Below are 19,830 nucleotides of genomic sequence, written 5' to 3' on the forward strand. Positions count from 1 at the left end.
ATGAGAAGAAAGTTGATTAGAATGCTATCAGCAGAGCCACACGTAGAAGGACCTGGCTCTCCATGAAATGATGGGTGACTGAACGCACCTTCCTATATTTTCAGTTAAAATAAATGTTTGCCTAGTCAATGACGCTGAAGCATTTACAGAAAACAGTACAAATGTCTGCAGTTTACTTTGAAGTGTATTTTTTAAAAAAGATAAAACTAATAGACGGATGGACGATATTCGACAAAGTAAGCAGAGTAAAATGTTAATGGTAGAATCTAGGTTGTGTGTATGTAACTGATCACTGTCCAATTCTTTCAATTTTGTTTTATGTTTGAACATTTTCATAATAAAATGTTGGGGGAAATGCTTATGTTTCCCAACTTTGACTACCTTTTTTTGAATAGCTGTCTAACAGCCAGTCCCACCTGGATCAGAAAAGCGAGCTTCTGCTGCACCTCCCACATGGGACCAACGGAGGATCAAACGAGACCAGGCAGTTAAGTGACACAGGCCTGACACACAGTCAGGGTCCCTGAGTGGGAGAGAGGATTACACCAAGAGTCTCTGGGAACTTCTGGCCTAGTGACTGGCTATCAGATTTTATGGTCCTGTTACTGAGAGCTTCCCTTAGATTAGGCTGAGTCCATCCAGGCCACCAGAATGACCAAGGGAAAAAGAATGAGGAAGGACTTATCGTCACCAGCAAAGCCTTCTCACCTGAGCAGCGCTCCCCCCACCCAGGGCCCAGGACTCACCTTTGCCATCTCCTTGTGCTCCATGCCCAGGACGTCTTTCATCAGGTGGTAGGCCTCGCAGATGAGCTGCATGTCTCCGTACTCTATCCCGTTGTGCACCATCTTCACAAAGTGTCCTGCCCCCTCGTCCCCGACCTGTTAGAGCCACAAGCGCCAAGAGGCCTTCAGGGAGCCAGGAAATACACCAGAGAAGTCCACATCCAGTTCTTTGGCAAGACTGCCTCCCCATACAAAACGTAACAAATACGAACAAGTATTTACAGTATTTTCAAAAGAAGAATCATCATATAACAACTCAACACAAGCTTCAATCCAGCACGATGCTATTGTAAACTAACTCCAAATTCATTCCTTTAAAGGTTTTTCAAAATCCCCAAATTCACTGTGAAGTACCCACAGGTCTTTAGCCTACATTTTCCATTCTTTCTCATTGTTATTAAAAGTAACTCCCCACTCCCCAGCCCCCTCCCACAAGTAAAAGGAGTCTTCTTTTCCCTGGTTATTTTTCTAGCAACCGCAGGTGAAAAGAAGCTAATTAAGTCACTTGTACTTTAAACAATATATAAATGTACTATAGTTGTAATGGCCACCGAGAGATAAAATGACCTCAGATGCAAGGTCTGCCCTTGTAAGCCCAGAAATGTGTTCTTGCCAGGGTCCCAAAACTGACAAGGTACTGATTTCTAATAAAGCTGGCAAGATGTATAAAATCAGAATACCAGTCTGTAAATTTATGATGAGAAATTTAACTATGTATCTTAATGGTTACAAGTGTTATTAGTCTGATCAACACATCCTGTCCCTGTGGACAAGCTACTTGGGAAGCCAGATTATCTGAAAACTGGTTGGAGGGCAAGGAGTCAGAACAAGGAGAGTTCTGCAGTCAGACACTCCCGTCACCATGACAGGGATATGCCTGCCGGTGGACCAGTGCTGGCAGCACTGCTGGGGTGGATGCTGTCACACTGCCACCCTGACATAGAGACTTCCTCTGTCTATGTTTCCATTGCTGGCCTACCCTTTCTGATTTTTTTTTTTAAATTTATTTTGGCTGTGTTGGCTCCTCGTTGCTGTGCGCGGGCTTTCTCTAGTTGCGGTGCACGGGCTTCTCATTGCGGTGGCTTCTATTGCTGCGGAGCACGGGCTCTAGGCGCGCGGGCTTCAGTAGTTGTGGCTCGCGAGCTCTAGAGCACAGGCTCAGTAGCTGTGGCACACAGGCTTAGCTGCTCTGCGCCATGTGGGATCTTCCCGGGCCAGGGCTCGAACCCATGTACCCCTGCATTGGCAGGCAGACTCCTAACCACTGTGCCACCAAGGAAGTTCCCCCTTTCTGATTTTGACACTTTCTTTGGCCATGAAGTAACATGGCCAATAATACCTTGCTTCACCCCTTCCTTCCTGTAACTTCAAAACTGAGCTAAGGGGTGCCTGCTTTTAGTATCTATACCAGTTTTTTCTTTTCAGTAACCTAAGAGTAAGGCTTGGGGTTATGGGAAGTCAACAGGAGTTGATCAAGATACACAGGCAAGTACTGTTAATTTCCTCATGATTTATGTCCTAAATGTATCTAAAAAGAAGTTACTGTCACTGTTCTTTTTTTTTTTTTTTTTTTACTGCAGCAGTGTATTGTCAAGGAACAAAAGCTCCCTTCCCAATCCTTCACACTAGTGAGAAAATTACTCAGTCTTCTAAATCACAGCACCAGCGTCTCTCAGCGCTAAGCAGGTTCTGACTGAACTCAGTGACCACTGGTTAAAATGTAAGGAGCGGCTTAGTCACCAGGCACTGTCAGGCCTGGGGGGAGGACTCCCCTCATCCCCCATGGGCCCAAGTCCTCATTTCTTCTCTACCTTTTATCTCATATAAAGCAAAACTAACATCATAAAAATGGCACGTAGAATAAAATTCAAGGGGATCAGGAGCTAAAGAGAACTTGGAGGTCATCCAGTCCAACCCCCATATTTGACAGGTGAGAAAACTGAAGCCCATGGAAGAAAATGACTTGCCTAATGTCACACCGCTAGTCAATGGAGAGCCAGAAAGACAACTCAGGTCTCCCCTGCCTAGTGTTTTTTTTTTCATCCAGGGGATGGACTAAGGCTGTAACAAGGGATAAAATTTATTTTACCAGCAACACAAAATATAGGGAAGGAAAGAATTTGCCTCGGCCTCCTTCACATTCAGTAAGGGCGAAGAGCTGCAGCTTACTCTGTTCTAAGCACAGAATACCTACCCCAGGGAGCAAACTCCACTTTTGATTCTGACATTCTCTCTCTTTTCTTTTCCTCCCCTACCCCCTTGACATTCTTTCTTTCTTGTTCTTTTTGGTTTTTTTGGCCACGCCATGCGGCTTGCGGGATCTTAGTTCCTCAAGCAGGGATTGAACCCAGGCCACGGCGGTGAGAGTGCAGAGTCCTAACCACTGGACCACCAGGCAACTCCCTTGACATCCTCTCTTTAGCCATGAAGTAACATGACGAAGAAAACCTTACTTCACCTCATCATTCCTGTTCCTCTTTTTTTTTTTTTTTTTTTTTGTGGTACGCGGCCCTCTCACTGTTGTGGCCTCTCCCGTTGCAGAGCACAGGCTCCGGACACGCAGGCTCAGTGGCCATGGCTCACGGGCCCAGCCGCTTCGCGGCACGTGGGATCTTCCCAGACCGGGGCACGAACCCGCGTCCCCTGAATCGGCAGGCGGACTCTCAACCACTGCACCACCAGGGAAGCCCTTCATGTTCCTTTTTTAAGGAATCCATATTTTAGATGAATTGACGAGGGCTGCTTTTAATATCAACCTCCAATTAAGATACAAGGACATGTACAATTGATGCATTTTCGGCATTGTCTGTGCTAGCGATGTAAACATTGAGGAGCTTATGTCACAAAGCAAACCGCTGGGACCATGGTGATCCTTGCTCTGCACCTGGTCATGTCAATGCCCGTGGCGCCAACTGGCTTCAGGGGGGCCCACAACGTACCCAGTCACAGCAGGGTTCTCCAGTCCCCACTTTTGCGGCGATGCCCTGGAAGATGGCCTTGATGTGGGGCCTGTAGGAAGGAAGTGGGTGGTTCAGCTGCTGACAAGGGGCCTGGGTCTCCACGAAATTCTCAAGGACTCCCCACCGCCCCCCAATTGTTTCCTTTCTAGCAGTCGGTGGAAGTGCCCACAAAAAAGTAATGAATAAGCTAAGTCCTCAAGGTAAATCAGTCAGATGCTGCGGACTATCTGATTTGAGACAGGAGACAAAAAGGCTGGGTAAGAGGGTCAGCAAAGCCCCAGAAGACGTTTCTATTGCACTATCAGAAGAAGCTGTGATTCCAAGCCGTTCCTGTAGCGACTGCTCCTATCAGTCTGGACGTATGTTATCAAGCACAGCAGGACTCTGGACAGAAAGAACCATGCAACGTTTCCAAGAGCTACATTCCTTATCATCCAGAGAAAAAGCAACTGTTCTTCATTCCTTCCCCGCCTCCCCGAGGCGCACAGAGTAACTCCTGACGCTGTTCCCTACTGTCCTCCTCACTTTTGACCAATAAAGCTTCACAAAAGGGTTTTGGTAAAGACACAAAACTTGACAGGGCTGCAAAGTGAACGCTCAGGAGGAGGGGGCTGGGGTAGCTACATCTTAAGCTTTTAGAGCTTCCCTGAACTTTGACTGATTGTTTCAGGTAAAAGTACCATCTCTGCTTCTAACAGGTCAGTGTGAGAAAATGTATTAATGAGAACTAGAGCACCTCTGTATAGCAGACTTCTTCATGTGTATTGTCTGCATTTGTAACAGCCCACTTAGCGGTACCCCAAAATAAATATTTTTAAGTTTTTGAGAAGCAGGAAGGCCTTTATTTCTAGACTTTAACATACTGAAGAGAATCCCAGACTTAATCATTAGGGAGGTAATTAAAAGACTAATCTTCCCCAGTCAACCCCTCACCTTTGGGGATTAGGTTTGATCACTCCTTACTTTAATGCCTAATATAAGTCTAGAATACTCGGAAACCAAACTCACTCGGAAAAGCGCATTGCCTTCCCACGTCTCCCTCACAAGGATCCTTCCTTTTCTATTTCTTTCTCTTCTGCTCCATCTCTCTATCATCCTCTATCTGGCTTTCTCTCTTCCTGCAGTCTCAACAGCGGTGTTTCCTTCAGTCTACATTATGTATAATTAATTACTTGCATCTTTTCATTTTAATCCTCTATCCCGCTCATCACCCACAGCCTATGCCTTATACAGCCCTCCTGCTACATCATCACCAAAGCATCCCCCCTTCTGCGGCCAACCCTTCCTCTTATACACAACACAGTGAGCAGTGTAAAATGCATTTTTTCCCCAGTCAAAAAAAAATTTTCCACCTCATTCCCTGGGACGAAAGAGGCCCTGTCTGATTTTGCCATTACTCACAATGATTAAATACACCGTATATGAGTTGAAGAGGCAGACCCTACTCCTAAGTCCAGACAGTGCACAGGACATTATCTGAGCTGCCTCATTAAAGCCTCTGAACCCTTGAAGCCTATTTAGAACTTCCATTATTGGTACTAGAGGAAATAACAGAAGAAAAAAGGAAAGGAGGAACAGGCACACACGTTATGTCAAAGCAAAAAAATGTATACATAAAAGAAATATTTCCAGCATCTCCCATCTCCAACACTCAGACTGCACAGAGGAGATCGGGTGGCAGAACTGCTCACAGCTCACCCGTTCTCAAGGTTCAGGCTCCCTGTGTCGACGCAAGGGTGGTGCCTTTGGTACTCACCAAGCCTCTTTGTTTCCTCCTGGCATAAGTGATGGGCCATACCGGGCCCCATCCTCTCCACCACTAACTCCACTCCCCACAAACAAGATTCCCTTGGCCTTGAGGTCTTGACACCGTCTCTACATGAGAGAAAAAGAATTTCGTCATGCTTCCCTAAAATCAGTTTCTCCCACTGAATGAGAAGAGGTACAAGACAGGTATGGAGATCCCACATTTGACTTAAATGACCCAAGGATCCACTAATAACCTGGTCATTCAGGAAATTTAATCCCCTTTCTGACTTACTAATCCCCTCTGTTTGGGAATTAAAAAAAAAAAATCCATGGAAGTTTAATATGGCTACCCTGTCCTCAAAGAGAAATAATAAAGCTAAACATACATTCTCGTTTTACAGGAAACGACCTTGTACACGAGACAATCAGCACAGCGGTGCTCACCCACATTGCACACTGATGTATCACGGAGTGGCGGGACAGGAAGGGAAGATTAAGCATAAACGCCCAGCCTGCCGTATCTAAGCAGCAGTCATTCTTTTCAGTTACGTGTGTGACTAATGAGAACCTCGTCCATCAGGTATGTCTTAATGGCCAATCCCAAAAGAGCACCACAGAAAGACGTCTACTCTTCTGTCACAGGTGCAGTGCTGGTACTTTTTTCTAGAATGTTCTCAGAGCCTGGAAGAATGTGGACTGAAAAATGCTTACCGTGGTATCCCTATATTCAGAATTTCCTCCATCGATGATGATGTCACCAGTGTCCAACAAGGGTACCTGTAACCAGACACCAGCATTAAGGCGGACCAAAAAAATAAAAGACAAAAATAAACATACCTTGACCAATTAAAGCAAACAAGAATTTATCCCAAATAAACCCTGTCTGAAAGTATACATATATTATTTAATCTTCAACAATCCTCTCTGGGGCTAGAGCTAGACCCTATTTAAAAGCTCAGGGCTAGCAAACCCAGTCAGAACTCTCCACAACCGAAATAATCCTTTTTAACTAAGATTTTTACAACGAACAAAACCTACTTGGAAAATTTTGTGTTTCCAATGTGTACCACCTGCCTGATATTTATTCCCAGATTGGATTAGCTCTAAAAGACCTATAAAATCTCTGCCTAGAACAGAGTAGGGGTCCAGTAAATAACAAATGGTTTTGTGTATGAATAAACAATTTGATCACCACCACTTGGAGATGGCAGCAAGAGATCAAGCCTTGAACAAGAGTATCTTCCTACGCCACACCAGTCAGGCTGGCTTTATTACAGTATTCATTATTCAGTCTCCCCCAACAAGGCTCCAGGTAACATTACTTAATACTGTCCTATGCTGAGGAGTACTCTACCATTTTTCAGTCCATTCTGTCTGTAGCTGACCATAGGCAGCTTGGCATCTTACTACACAAAGTCTGGTGTGTCCTTTATCACAACGTTCTTCCTTTCTAGGTCTTTTTTTTTTTTTTTTTTAACGGTAGCATACTGGTTACAAATTCCTCTCCCTGTAGAAACAACCCCACTGGTAACATTACTCCTCTGGGAAAGGAATGTTCATCCCTTTCCTTTGTTTATTGTTACAACACTTCTCACAACAAAACATTTCTTCCAAATGGCTAATGCCTTGGTTTTTTCAGAGCTGATACTGTAGAACTGTTTTTCAGTATCGATGGGGTTGGCCAAAAAGTTCTTTCGATTAATGAATACGTTGTTCAATAAAGTTCTTGGTGACGATGAAAAATGTCTTTGCAGGGCACTGGCAATGAGGTTGTTTCCGTTTACTGATGGTGAGGGCAATCCTCCTGGTTAATACAGTGTGATCTTCCCCCAGAGGTATGTTGAGGAAAGGGGCCCTAGAGGCGTCCCCCCAGAAGCTTATAGCAACAGCACTTTGACCAGAAGGTGCCGGGCACGCTCCCTGGGGAAAAGGCAGCTGTCCCTTCGGCCCCTCCTCTCCCACAGACACCCCAGTGGAGGAGTGGCCATCAGGCTTCCGGTGAGAACAAGCTGGGGAGAGTACAGATGGCGGTGACCACGAACAAATGGGTCCACTATCCCCTGGCCCTGAGGTGGCGGAAAGCCTAAATAAGGGGTCAGACTACAATGTGTCAAAGAACCAAGATCAGCACCTCTGTGACGCAAACGCCCCCTCAGCTGATGATCAGGGACCAGAACTGCACAGAGGCAGCCACCTACCACAGCACGGCCAGCACCACCCAGGTGCCTACTTTCTTCTTCCAAAAAAAGATACATTTGCTAGGACTCCCTAGGGGGATCTCTTGTCATTTATATTAAATGATACAACAATTTGAGAATTGTTGCTTTATAGGAATAGGGGGATCTCTTGTCATTTATATTAAATGATACAACAATTTGAGAGTTGTTGCTTTATAGGAATAGGGGGATCTCTTGTCATTTATATTAAATGATACAACAATTTGAGAATTGTTGCTTTATAGGAATACTGAGAAAAATGAAGTCTATTTCTAAATTTGGACAGTAAGGTTTAATAGTGACTAGCACTAAACATTCATAATACACAATCAAAACTATAAGTTTTTTTTTTTTGAATATCAAAGACAGAGCTCACTGAGATTACTACTGTTTCTATTCTGGTTGATAATGAATTCTCATGGACGTGTCTCTTGTCCTCAGAATTTTATATACTAAGAATTATTACCACTTGAGGGTATGTTTTTACTTAATTGGTGCCAGTCAAGTTAACCAACACTGAGACTTTTAAGCAACATTTTGTCAGAACTGAGCAGATCATATCCAAAAATTGAAAAGGGACAAAATTTCTTAAGCAAAAAGAAGTGAGGGACTCCTCTGGGGATCCAGTGGTTAAGAATCCACCTTCCAATGCAGGGGATGTGGGTTTGATCCCTGGTCGGAGAGCTAAGATCCCACATACCGTGAGGCAACTAAGCCTGCACACTCTATAGCCTACGCGCCAGAATGGGAGAGACCCGACGCGGCCAAAAAAAAAAAAAAAAAAAAAAGTGAAATAGCTAAAGGAAGGGAACGAGAGACGTTCTGTCACACGAGTAGCAGCGGGGAGAGAGCTGGCCTCACCAGTTTTTTAATGAAATCATCGACGGCCTGACCAGCCTTCACAAGCAGAATGATCCGCCGAGGCTTCTTCAGCTTGGAGACCATCTCCTCCAAGGAGTGAGCACCAACCACCTTGGTGCCCTTCGCCTCATTGGCCAAGAACTCATCAACTTTGGAGACTGTCCTATTAAAAGCACAGACCTAGAAGAACAAAAGGCCTGATCAGGAGATCTGGGACGTACAAGACCTTCAGACTGAGGACCAAGTGACAATGGAATGTCTATGCAGCCCAAGGTTTTGGGGAGGTAGGACCCTGATTCTACCTTTTCCCCACTCAAGTGCTGACTGATCACCATAAAGTTAATTTTAATAGGATGAAAAGGCAAAGAACTGAATATAGGCAAATGTCAACTGCCCAAAACTTAACAGGCTAGATAAGAGTCTGTCGCTATTTGGTTAGGACTCAAATCTGGGAACAAGCTAGTTCCAGACTGTTATCTTCTGTCACTGATAATCCTGTATCTAAGCCAGTTTAGTATTCACACCCGAACGTTTCACCAGATCCCATTAGGCAATAAAGTCAGAAATCTATACTCCCAGCGGGACTTCTCCTCCTTAGGATACCGACAGGTTTATTCAAGGCTGCAAAACTGACAGAACCTGCAGATACATTTAGCAGGACTCTCCTTCCTCAGAGAACTGTGGAGCTGCCCCTCCCACACCCACATGCAAAGTGGTGCTTCTCGATCTCTTGCAAAAATGTCCTAAGCAGCAACAGGGCGCATATAAAGAGAACCATGTTCCACGTTATATGGGTTCTTCGGAATCAGAACGGTCACCAGCACTCAGACTAAGGCAACAAGAACCCGTAAGGGAAGAGTGTGCCCCTCCTAACTTACCACAAAGCCGTGGTCGTTCATGTTCAAAATTAAGTTCTGGCCCATGACAGCCAGTCCAATCAGCGCAATATCCGCTCTAAAAGACGGGGAAAGGAACAAAGGAAACCGTCAGCTGCACTTAATTCATTCCAAGTCAGGGACCCTGAGCTTCCTAGCTTTTGCTGTGATTGATAACTCGTCTTAACTTTCCTCTAATCCCCTCCTCCCTTTTGCACTTTAGACCCCGCGCTTGCAGCCTTCCGTGAAACTCGAGGCGGGCCACCCCGCTCTGCCACTTAACAGGTCCTCATGTTCTCCTGGGCCAACCAAACAGGCCCGCAGGAGGGGGTCCACGGCACTAAGCCCCTTCTGCGCTCTATCCGAGCTGCTGACGACTCGTTCCAGGCCTCCCGTCTCCCACAGCCGGACCGTCCAGCAGCCCGGGCTTCCCGCGGCCACGCCTGTCCCCTCCCCTCGCGCCCTTCCTAGGAACCGGATCCGCCTGCGCCGCCGCGAGGGGCAGAGGGGCTGGGTCCGAGAAAAGGCGAGGCCGCGGGGCTGGCTCGGGGTCTGGCGGCTCCCTGGAAGGCCGGGGCTCCGGGCGCCACGAGGCCGGGCTCAGAAGACCCCCGGGGCGAGGCGACGTCTGGGGCGACTCCGGCCTCCGCGTCGGCCCTCGGAAAGTTCCCCGGCCGCCCGCGGGCGGCCACTCACTGGGCCATGACGGCGGCGGCGGGGCAGAGCGGGCTGGACCGAGGAGAGCCGGCGAGCAGGTAGCCGCAGCGCGGACGACCAGGACTGAATTCTTCTCCGGCTCGGCTCCCGAGGCCCAGGCCGCGACTTTCCAGCGCCGGCCAATCGCAAGGAAGGGGCGGAGCCATGTGGCCACGCCATTGGTCCGCCCCGGCGCCTGTTAGACCACCTGAGGCAAATGGACCCGCCCACCCCTAGGGCTGGCTCAGGAGAGCGCCGAGCACATCGATGCCATCTCCCCAGAGAGCGCAGGGGCGTGGCGCAGGCGCGGGACTAGGGGAAAGGCGGCGGGGACCGGGCTCTGGCTCGGGGCAAAGGACGCGTAGGGCCTGGGCTGTGCTCCGCGGCTCGGTGCGGAAGGGTGGTGGCTCACGTCGGGCCGCGCTTTCTAATGTAGCGGGCACTTGACCGCCTGTTGTCCAAGGGTCCATCACTCTTTCCTCCCGTCGCTGCGGTGCACTCTGGGGTTGACGCGTGAAATTGACCCACCCGGGCAGGGTCCGAGGTGTATTCTTGTCCGTGGGCACGTGTGATGGGTGCCAGGAAATGTTGCTCCTCACCACGACCGTGTGTGGGACACCTTTTTGCAGGTGGAGGAACAGGCGCAGAGAGAGCAGGCGGGGAATGTCCTTGCTGGGGGCGATGGGGCCCGGCTTTGGAGGTCGTGTCACTGAACCCCTTCCCGTACAGCTGAGGAACCAGAGGCGACGTGCTGGTGAATGGCGGTCCAGGGCATTAAATACGCATCCCCCACGTGCACGGTCCACAGTGCACGAGGCATCTTAACTGTCAGCCCTGAACCCTGCCGCCTCCAGTGCAGATGCTTGTGGACAAGGCTTAGTTCCTCCAGTGCGTTTTAGGCTTTTTGCTTTTGTGAATGCTTCATGTCACCTAACAGTGCCTTGCACATAGTAAGTGCTCAACACATGTTACATTACTAGAGTCACTGCAGCTAGTTAATGGCTAGTTAGTGGCCCAGTTATGACCCATTCAAGGCCAAGGCTATTTCCATCGCACCAACTGCACAGGTTACTTTGTAACATAGGTTTTAACAGATTCTGTTATAACTTCCATGTAAGCAAATGTCCCACTATAGCCGGGTTTTTTGTGTGTTAATTAAATCACAATATTTTTTAAGTGCAATTGTGGAATCTTACTCTGAAATTTAAAAGCGATGTCACAGTCCACTTTATCTAGTATGTAAGTATTCTACATTAGGGTTTCTCCACTAGAGACATTCTTTATGCAATTTGTTCTTTTCCTTGAGTTGCTTCCACATTTGCCTGTTTTTCACCAGCCAGACCTTACACTCCTGAGGGTATAGTTTTTCTTTTCTTTTTTATACTCCCATTGCCTGGCCCGACACTCATGAGCTGTGGATGACTCACTGCACAGATACCTGGGGCGGAGGGGTGGGGGGCAAGCTTAGCACAGAACTTCCTCCTGTGGGCAAGGGAGGTCCCTTCCCCATGGGTTCCGTCCTTCACTTCTCTTGCATCTGCTGCATGCAGAAATGTATAGCTGTAAGCAAGCCTAATATTTATTTTAAAGCTGTAAGCGAGGTGCCCAGCTGCCCTCAGCACTTCCCTGAATGGGAAAGTGAGTAGGGAGATGTGAACTGATAAGCCAGGCAAGCCAGAGAGCAGGAGCTGACTGCCACCGCGAGCCCTGCACTGAGACCTGGGCCTTAATCCCAACTCTACCAAAACAGGGCACTCGGTAGCTTTGGATGAACCAGGCTGGCAGGAATCTTGGAGCTCTCCCACCCTGGTGTCCCCAAACTCCAGTGTGCAAGGAGGCTTATTAAATGTGAATTCTGATACCACAGGTCTGGGATAGGCCAGATGTGCATTTTATCAGGACCCCCCCCCCCAGGTGATTCTGAGTGCTGGAGGAAACAATTCTTAAAGGGTGGTCAGGGGGCTTCCCTGCTGGCACAGTGGTTAAGAATCCACCTGCCAATGCAGGGGACACGGGTTTGAGCCCTGGTCCTGGAAAATCCCACATGATGCAGAGCAACTAAACCCGTGTGCCACAACTACTGAGCCTGCGCTCTAGAGCCTGTGAGCCACAACTACCGAGCCCGCATGCCACAACTACTGAGCCTGCGCACCTAGAGCCTGTGCTCCGCAACAACAGAAGCCATTGCAGTGAGAAGCCCGCACACTGCAACGAAGAATAACCCACCCTCACTGCAACTAGAGAAAACCCGCACACAGCAACGAAGACCCAACGCAGCCAAAAATAAATAAATTTTTTTTTTTTAAGAAAAGGGGGTGGTCAGGACCTCTGGAAGCCCCTGCAGGGGAAGTGGAGACAAAGCTATTTCCATGGTACCAGTAAGACATTATTTGCCTTCTTCATTCTCCTTCTCTCACAAGAGTACAGTGGAGTTTTCCAGAGACTACATCACATGTGATACGGAACAGATCAAATGTAGCAGATAAGAGAATCCAGCTGTCTTAAGCTGTAGGACATTAGAGAGATTTACAAAATTGTCAAACAATTCCACCCATCTCGCTGCATTTCCTTTTGTTTTGGGAAACTGTTATTCCAAAGTTTCTGTTTTAACTTTTAAAATGGTAAATAATCATAGACATAACTCACATAAAAAAAAGCTGGGTCCTCAATAATTTTTAAGCGTGTAAAGGGGTCCTGACATCAACCAGGTTTGAGAGCCACTGATCTAGCCCAACTCATATTTTAGGGATGAGGAAATTGGGGCTCAGAGAGCCGCGACCTGCTGAGTCACATAGTGACAGACACTAGAACTACCTTGTGGGATGGATTGGATGCTCTCCAAGTCCCTCTCAATAAAACCTGGGATTGGGAGACAGCCTCACTGGCCGGATAGTACGTTGTCCCAGAAATCACATCAGATGGCTTCTCAAATGATCTGGAGTGTTTTTCTTGGAAGCTGCTTGCTGGAGAGGGAAAAGCAATGGGTTTTGGTGTCAACGCTGGCCTTAGCGGGCTCCAGTTCCATTTCTTTCTAACTGTGCAATTGGGGCAAGTTATCGAATCTCAGAGTTTCCTCATGTGTGAAACAAGAATGACAAAGATCTCACAGGGTAGCTCTAGGGTTAAATGAAGCCAGTGGGACTTGTGTCTAGTACTTAGTACTCATACATTAGTTTCTACCTTTTTTTATGAAAGGGACTCAGAAAGGAGAGACATAAACCATAGTGGAAAATAGGACTGACAAAAAATTTCTCCCAGCTTCCTTGTGAAAGCTTCTGGGGAGAGAGAGGTAGAAGAACACATTTGCAGCTTCTTGCCATGCTCCTGAGTAGTTCCCATAGATCAAGCTCAGCTGGTGCAAAAATGGTCCGTTACTTGAATTGTTTGCTGTTGGAAAAATTCCCACTTGACAACACGTGCATGCATTTCACAGTATCTATCTTCCTGATCCAAACACATCATCCCAGGCGTCTTCTCCTCTTCCCCATAGTCATGACCTCTGTTCTACACCCCTTTAGGGCACCAGCACATCCTATTAAGAGTGCTTTTTTCTCCCCAGAGGATCCCAAAACAGTGTCTGGGAACATGCGCTCAGTCTGAGCTTGGTCCACAGGGCTGACCGATGTGACCAACTTGACCAGAGTGGTGAAACAGCCCTTTCTCTGCTAGATCTCCAGCCCAGATGATACATTTTACTTTACTTTCACAGTCCCTTTTTTCACAATACACAACAGTGTGAGACAAGGACTCACCTCTGTCCTCTTCCCTTAGGCTATGTTACAGACACTGAATTACTTTCTGGTTCCACAACAGGGCCTGGGTCACTGTTTTGCCTGCTGTTGTCCTTGTTACCTCCCACTGCCTTGCAGTCCTGGCTCACAGTTTCCTCTCTTTTCCCAGGATGACTTGGACGCCTCCCCCGACGTGCCCACAGCAGTGGGCTTGTCGCTGCCTTCGTTTCTATCTCCCTCACTGTGCCATCAATCCGAAAGGACAGGGACCATGTCTATCTCCTTCCTAAGTGTATTTCTATCACCTTCCGATGCTCTGCACATAACAGATGGCCACTAACTGTTGCTGTCCAATGACAGTTTTGTAAAAGGGGCACCATTCAAGCCAGTTGGTCTGGGACGGTCCTTGTTCACACCTGTCTTCTTGCATAGTTTTAATAGCAATCCTTTTCACTCTCAAAATTGTTCTGGCTTGAATGATAAATTATGTTGGTATGCTAGTTTAAAATGGTATTATTTCTTCATAGTACTGGACTTAAAGAAAAAAGATTTATTGAAGTATAATTTATATGCCAATGATTTCATACATTATAAAAGTGTACAGTTGGGTGATTTTTAGTTAATTTATACTGCTGTGTAACCATCACCACAATCATTTTTTTTTTTTTTGCGGTACGCGGGCCTCTCACTGCTGTGGCCTCTCCCGCCGCGGAGCACAGGCTCCGGACGCGCAGGCCCAGCGGCCACGGCTCACAGGCCCAGCCGCTCCACGGCATGTGGGATCCTCCCGGACCAGGACACGAACCCGCGTCCCCTGCATCGGCAGGCGGACTCTCAACCACTGCGCCACCAGGGAAGCCCCACAATCCTTTTTAGGATTGCATCACCCCAAAAGTTTCCAACACGCCAAAAGTGCCTGTTTGTAGTCAATCTCTGCTCCCACCGCAGCCCTAGAAACCTGTAATCTATTTAATGTCTGCACAGTTTTGCTTATTCCTAGATATAAATGGAATAATATGTAATTTTTGTGTCTGGTTTCTTTCACTTAGCATAATGTTTTTGAGGCTTATGCATATCATTGTATTTATGAGTAGTACATTCCTTTCTATTGCTGAATCATATTTCATTGTGCATAATTTTGTTTATCCTTTTATCTGTTGGCTATTTGGATTGTTCTAGGTTGGGCATTAAAATATAATTAATTGTTTTGAACATTTATGCACAAATCATTGTGTGGGCATATGTTTTCATTTCTCTTGGGTAGATACTTGAGAGTGAAATTGCTGGGTTATATGCTAAGTGTATGTTTAACTTTGTAAGAACTGCTAATCTATTTTTGAAGTGGCTATACCCTTTCCCACAAGCAGTGTACAAGGGTTCTAGTTTCTCCACATCCTCGCCAACGCTTGATACTATCTTTGTGATTACAGCCATCCTAGTGGGTGTGAAGTAGTATCTCATCGTGGTTTTAATTTGCATTTCCCTAACAAGGTTGAACACATTTTCAAGTGCTTACTAGCTACTCATGTATCGTCTTTGGTGAGACCTCTTAGAATAGACTTATATTTATAGAAAAGTTGCTCAGTTCAGAAAGTTCCCTTATATAGCCCTCACCTAGTTTCCCCTATTGTTAGCAGCTTGACACTACCATGGTATATTTGTCATAACCAAGAAACCAACATTGGTGTTAACGCTATTAACTAAACTCCAGACTTATTATTACAAGTACCACTTTTCCACTAATGTACTTCTCCTGTTCTGCTTCCATCCAGAACATTATGTCATCATGTCTCTTTAGTTTCCTCTGATCTAGGACAATTTATTGTCTTTTCTTGTTTTTTATGACCTTAATTCTTAATTCTAGGTCCTTTGCCATTTCCATATACATTTTAGAGTCCGTTTGTTAATTTCTACACAAAATGCCCCTAGGGTTTCACAGGGAGGGTGCTGAATCTATAGATTTTGGGGAGAACTGCCATCTCCACTGATTTAGATCTTCGCTTCAGCAACGTTTTGTAGTCTGAGCTTATAGGCTTTGCACTTCTTTCATTAGATGTATTCCAAAGCAACCTTTGTCTTACTGTGGATAGAACCTTCCTAATTTCATTTTCAGATTGTTCATTATTGGTATACAGAAACATCTAATATATGTATGTTGATCTTCTGTTTGGAGACTTTGTTACCTGCAATCATGTCATCTGTGAGTAAACACAATTTCACTTCTTCCTTTCCAATCTGAATGCTTTTTATTTTCTTTGCCAATGGTAGTGGCATTTTGATTGGGGTGTTTAGTCTATTTCACGTGTAACGTATACTGTCGATATGGTTGGATATATGGGTGCCATTTTGCAATGTTTTCTATGTCTCACGTCTTCCTTGTTCCTTTGTTCTCTTCTTACTGCTCTGTTGTGTTAATTTGTATATGTGTGTACTACCTTAATCCCTAGGTTGATTTTTTAACTAAATCTTGAGTTATTTTCTTAGTGGTTGTCTAGGGATTACAATATGCATCTTTAATGTATTACAATGTACTTCAGCTTAATATTGAACATTTCTGGTAAATATAGAAACTTTACTACAATATAGCTCCATTTTCTCACTGTCCCTTTTTGCTATTACTGTCATGTATTTTTTTTATCTGTATATTGTAAGCCCAATAATATATGTTATAATTACTAGTTCAAACAATCTTAAATTTTTTTTAAGAGAAAAAATATAAAGTGTCTTATATTTAATCATGCATTTATCATTCCAGAGATCTTCATTCTCTTTCAGAGACTGGATTTCGTACTTCAGCCTTGTAGCAAATGAGAGAGACTCAGAATCAGAAAATGCAGAGTAGCTTCAAAGAGGGCAAACAGAGCAGCGCCTCCCCAGACGCCTGCCATCCTCCAGGGGCTAACAGTCTGCAGGCTCCTTGACTGCAGGGCACCGCCTCCCGTGCGTCCTGCTTCCTTCCCCGTATCAAAATAAGCTAATGCCTATGCAAGTTCCTTGGGAATTTCAAGTACTGTACGATTTAAGATACCATTATTAATATTATCTAATTTGAAACAAGAAACTCAGCTCAGGGAAGTTGACTTTCTCAGCTAATTAGTGGCAGAACTGAACTTTAACCCAAGTCGACTAGGGCCGAGCCCAGCACTCTTTCCTCATCAGATTAGCAGGCCATAATTATGCAAACTCACAGAGACATATTTTCACAGAGAAATTGGGTATATCTGTATGTTAGAGACATTTAGTTGGCTTTAAGTGGAAAGGTAAATTGAAATGAACTTTCAATCACTAGTTTGGGAGACCAAGCAGCACTTGTAATAACTTTACAGGTAGAACTTTACACAATTGCTTTCTTCAAGATAGACTTTGTACCTCTCATAACTTTCAACTTTTCTGCAACTACTTCCTTTTTCTGTTAGGCTTGGTTACAAAGAAAACCTACCATCAGATTTTGCTGCAGGAACAAATTGATTGCTCTAGTCTGAGATTTGGCAAAGGAGAAATTATGCTGAGTCAATGTGACTAAACATCTGGACACACCCAAGTTACCACTGCAAAGCATCATTTTAGGCAAACATGTTTAAATATCTAATCAAACAGCCAATAATTCTTTCTTCTATTACTAATGGTACATGCTACACGGCCTTCTCATTTCTTTGTTAAAGTGCTAACAACCACGGCCTTCTCATTTCTTTGTTAAAGTGCTAACAACCAGCAAAATATACTGCTTCCCAGCATGGTTGGAAAGCTACAGCAAACTGGCTCAAGGAGAGCAGGGCTGGGACAAAGGCAACTCTCCCCAGAGATGAATGGGGTAAAGCCAGGGCTGGCTGGGGCCAGAGCTTCATACTGACCTTTAGTTTTTAGAAAACCCTCAAATTCTTGGCTTTTAATGCTTAAGTCAACTCACATTACTATTCATCCTCACAATTTTTTTGCCTTGCTCTAATTCCCCAAATCCCAAATCAAAGCCTGGGGAGGAATTCTACAAAACAACCCTTCTCTGCAAACCTCCCAAGGCTGAATCCTTTGTTTGACTTACATAAGAGGGTGTGTAAGTAACATACTAGTTGGGATAGATTTGAAAATCCCAGCTCTGACACTCACTTCCTGTATAATTCCTGCAACTGAACTCAAATGGCTTGTTTGCAGAGTGGGTAGGAAGAGCGATTTTGAAAAAACCCAGAGATCATATGTTCTAAAGCCAGAGTGTCCGCGTGTGATGTGCTCAGAAAAGCTAAAAATTTAAGACTGTGCAGAGACCAGAAGTTTTTCTCTTTTTTTTCGGCCACGCCACACGCGACATGCGCGATCTTAGTTCCCCGACCAGTGATTGAATCCGCGTCTCCTGCAGTGGAAGTGCGGAGTCTTGTCCACTGGACAAGAAAAATCAGATATAAAAGTAATGCATTAAATAAACATGTACTGTTCCACGGGACCTCCTGATGTTCTATACTGTCAGCTTTGCAAGAGCCATGGCGACGATGTGACCCTGGATGAGGCCCAGATGTAAGGGACAACCCGCTTTATAAGAACTAATGCAGTTCAAACAAAAAGTCCAGTGCAGTTCAGGAAGACATGGCCTAGAGTTGGCCAATGAGTCTCAGGGAAAAACCAATGACCAGGAGGACCCGCGAAGGCTCCTGTCACTTAGCTCTCTGCCTGGGTGCTGCCTACGACTTGGTGTCGCCTCCTGGTACCGCAGATAAACAGCACTGCTCCCCCAGGACCCGGGGCTGAACTCCCCTCTCATGCCCCTCCAAGCCCGCCGGCCACCTCCAGGGGATCACACCAGCAAACTCTCTGTTCTGGTCTCGTCCCACCGTCAGGTTTTCCCTTCTAGTGCATTCATCCCCATCAGCAGACACACATGCTGGGCTATCGCCTTCCTTTAAAATAGAAACCTCTCCCTGACCCCTTGCCCACCCCCCCACCCCCCGTATTACTCACTCAACCTCTTCTCCCACATTCCCTGGCACCTACTCTGGGTATGCTTTCTTCCGCACCACTCGTGAAGATGCTCTACTCGCCGACGACCTCATCAGAGCAGAGGCACTCCTGATGTCTCCTCGCATGTGAAGTGAGCTCTGTTACTGGAACATTCCTGCTTCCGCCAGCCCCTCATAGAGGGCCAGGAGAGAAACGAAACTGCCTGAGTTTGGTGGGAGCCCCTGGCATGGCCAGCCTGACCACTTCTTCCCTCTCTCTGGGGACCTCGGCTGCCATCAGGGAACCTCTTGGTTCACGTGGAAGCTTATGAGAAATGCAGGGTCTCAGGCCCCACCCGAGGCCTCCTCAGCCAGAATCTGTACTTAGTATGACCCACAGGGGAAACTTACGCACATTAAAGTTCAAGATGCACTGCTCCCGGCCCTCTAGTTCTGAGGCTTGGTATTACGGAATTCATTTACCCACAGACATAAGCCACATTCTCTAATCATAGCTTTAACAGTAACGAAGGTGACATTTCGATCTTCTATCTGCCTTATTCTTTTGTTTATTAGTTGGCTCTGAAACCGGGAGAAAGTGATGGCATTCACTGGCTCCCTCAAACCTCCTAGACCTCCCTGTTGCCAAAACCTGCGGTCACTGCTCAGTTCTTATTTTAACCCGTCAGCTGCTCTTGACACGGCTATCACTTCCTCCATCTTCAAACACTTCCTTAACTTCACTGCCAAATACCACGCTCTCCTCACAGCCACTTCTCCTGGTCCCTCTGCTGTCGTCCTCTCTTCCTACTGCTCCAGGCCACAGAGCCCTTGGTTCTCACAGCTACTCGCTCCCCGGATCTCCCCACCTCTTGCCTTTATTGTCACCTTCATGGGTCAGTTCCCAAATGTGTCTCCAGCCCCCACCTCTCCCCCTGAAAGCGACTGCCTCATGGACCACACATGCAGGTGAACACGGCCACAACCTAGTCCTCTATTCAGAACCACCCCTCAGCTCTTCTAGAACCTCCA

The 19,830-nt window shown here is 46.3% G+C and overlaps 1 protein-coding gene and 1 long non-coding RNA gene across 2 annotated transcripts in view; one reads left to right on the forward strand and one right to left on the reverse strand.

The window, feature by feature from the left end:
• LOC149750834 (uncharacterized) overlaps positions 1-2,880 on the forward strand; it is a 23,178-nt gene extending 20,298 nt beyond the window's left edge. The window contains exon 4 of the long non-coding RNA XR_016389059.1: positions 396-2,880. This is a non-coding gene — a long non-coding RNA (uncharacterized LOC149750834). The remainder of the gene's footprint in view (positions 1-395) is intronic.
• Positions 1-10,261, reverse strand: part of PGD (phosphogluconate dehydrogenase) — a 15,452-nt gene extending 5,191 nt beyond the window's left edge. Inside the window, exons 1-7 of the mRNA XM_022598770.3 lie at positions 10,143-10,261; positions 9,450-9,525; positions 8,572-8,751; positions 6,206-6,271; positions 5,502-5,620; positions 3,725-3,794; positions 747-881 (exon numbers count right to left, since the gene is read on the reverse strand). Coding sequence (XP_022454478.1) covers positions 747-881; positions 3,725-3,794; positions 5,502-5,620; positions 6,206-6,271; positions 8,572-8,751; positions 9,450-9,525; positions 10,143-10,150 — 654 coding nt within the window. The 5' untranslated portion in view covers positions 10,151-10,261. The remainder of the gene's footprint in view (positions 1-746; positions 882-3,724; positions 3,795-5,501; positions 5,621-6,205; positions 6,272-8,571; positions 8,752-9,449; positions 9,526-10,142) is intronic.
• Positions 10,262-19,830: the final 9,569 nt, after the last annotated feature.

This window comes from Delphinapterus leucas, chromosome 1 (assembly GCF_059928025.1).
Source record: "Delphinapterus leucas isolate spDelLeu-1000000601 "Yukka" chromosome 1, BTC_Dleu_Yukka2, whole genome shotgun sequence".
Classification (NCBI taxonomy): domain Eukaryota; kingdom Metazoa; phylum Chordata; class Mammalia; order Artiodactyla; family Monodontidae; genus Delphinapterus; species Delphinapterus leucas.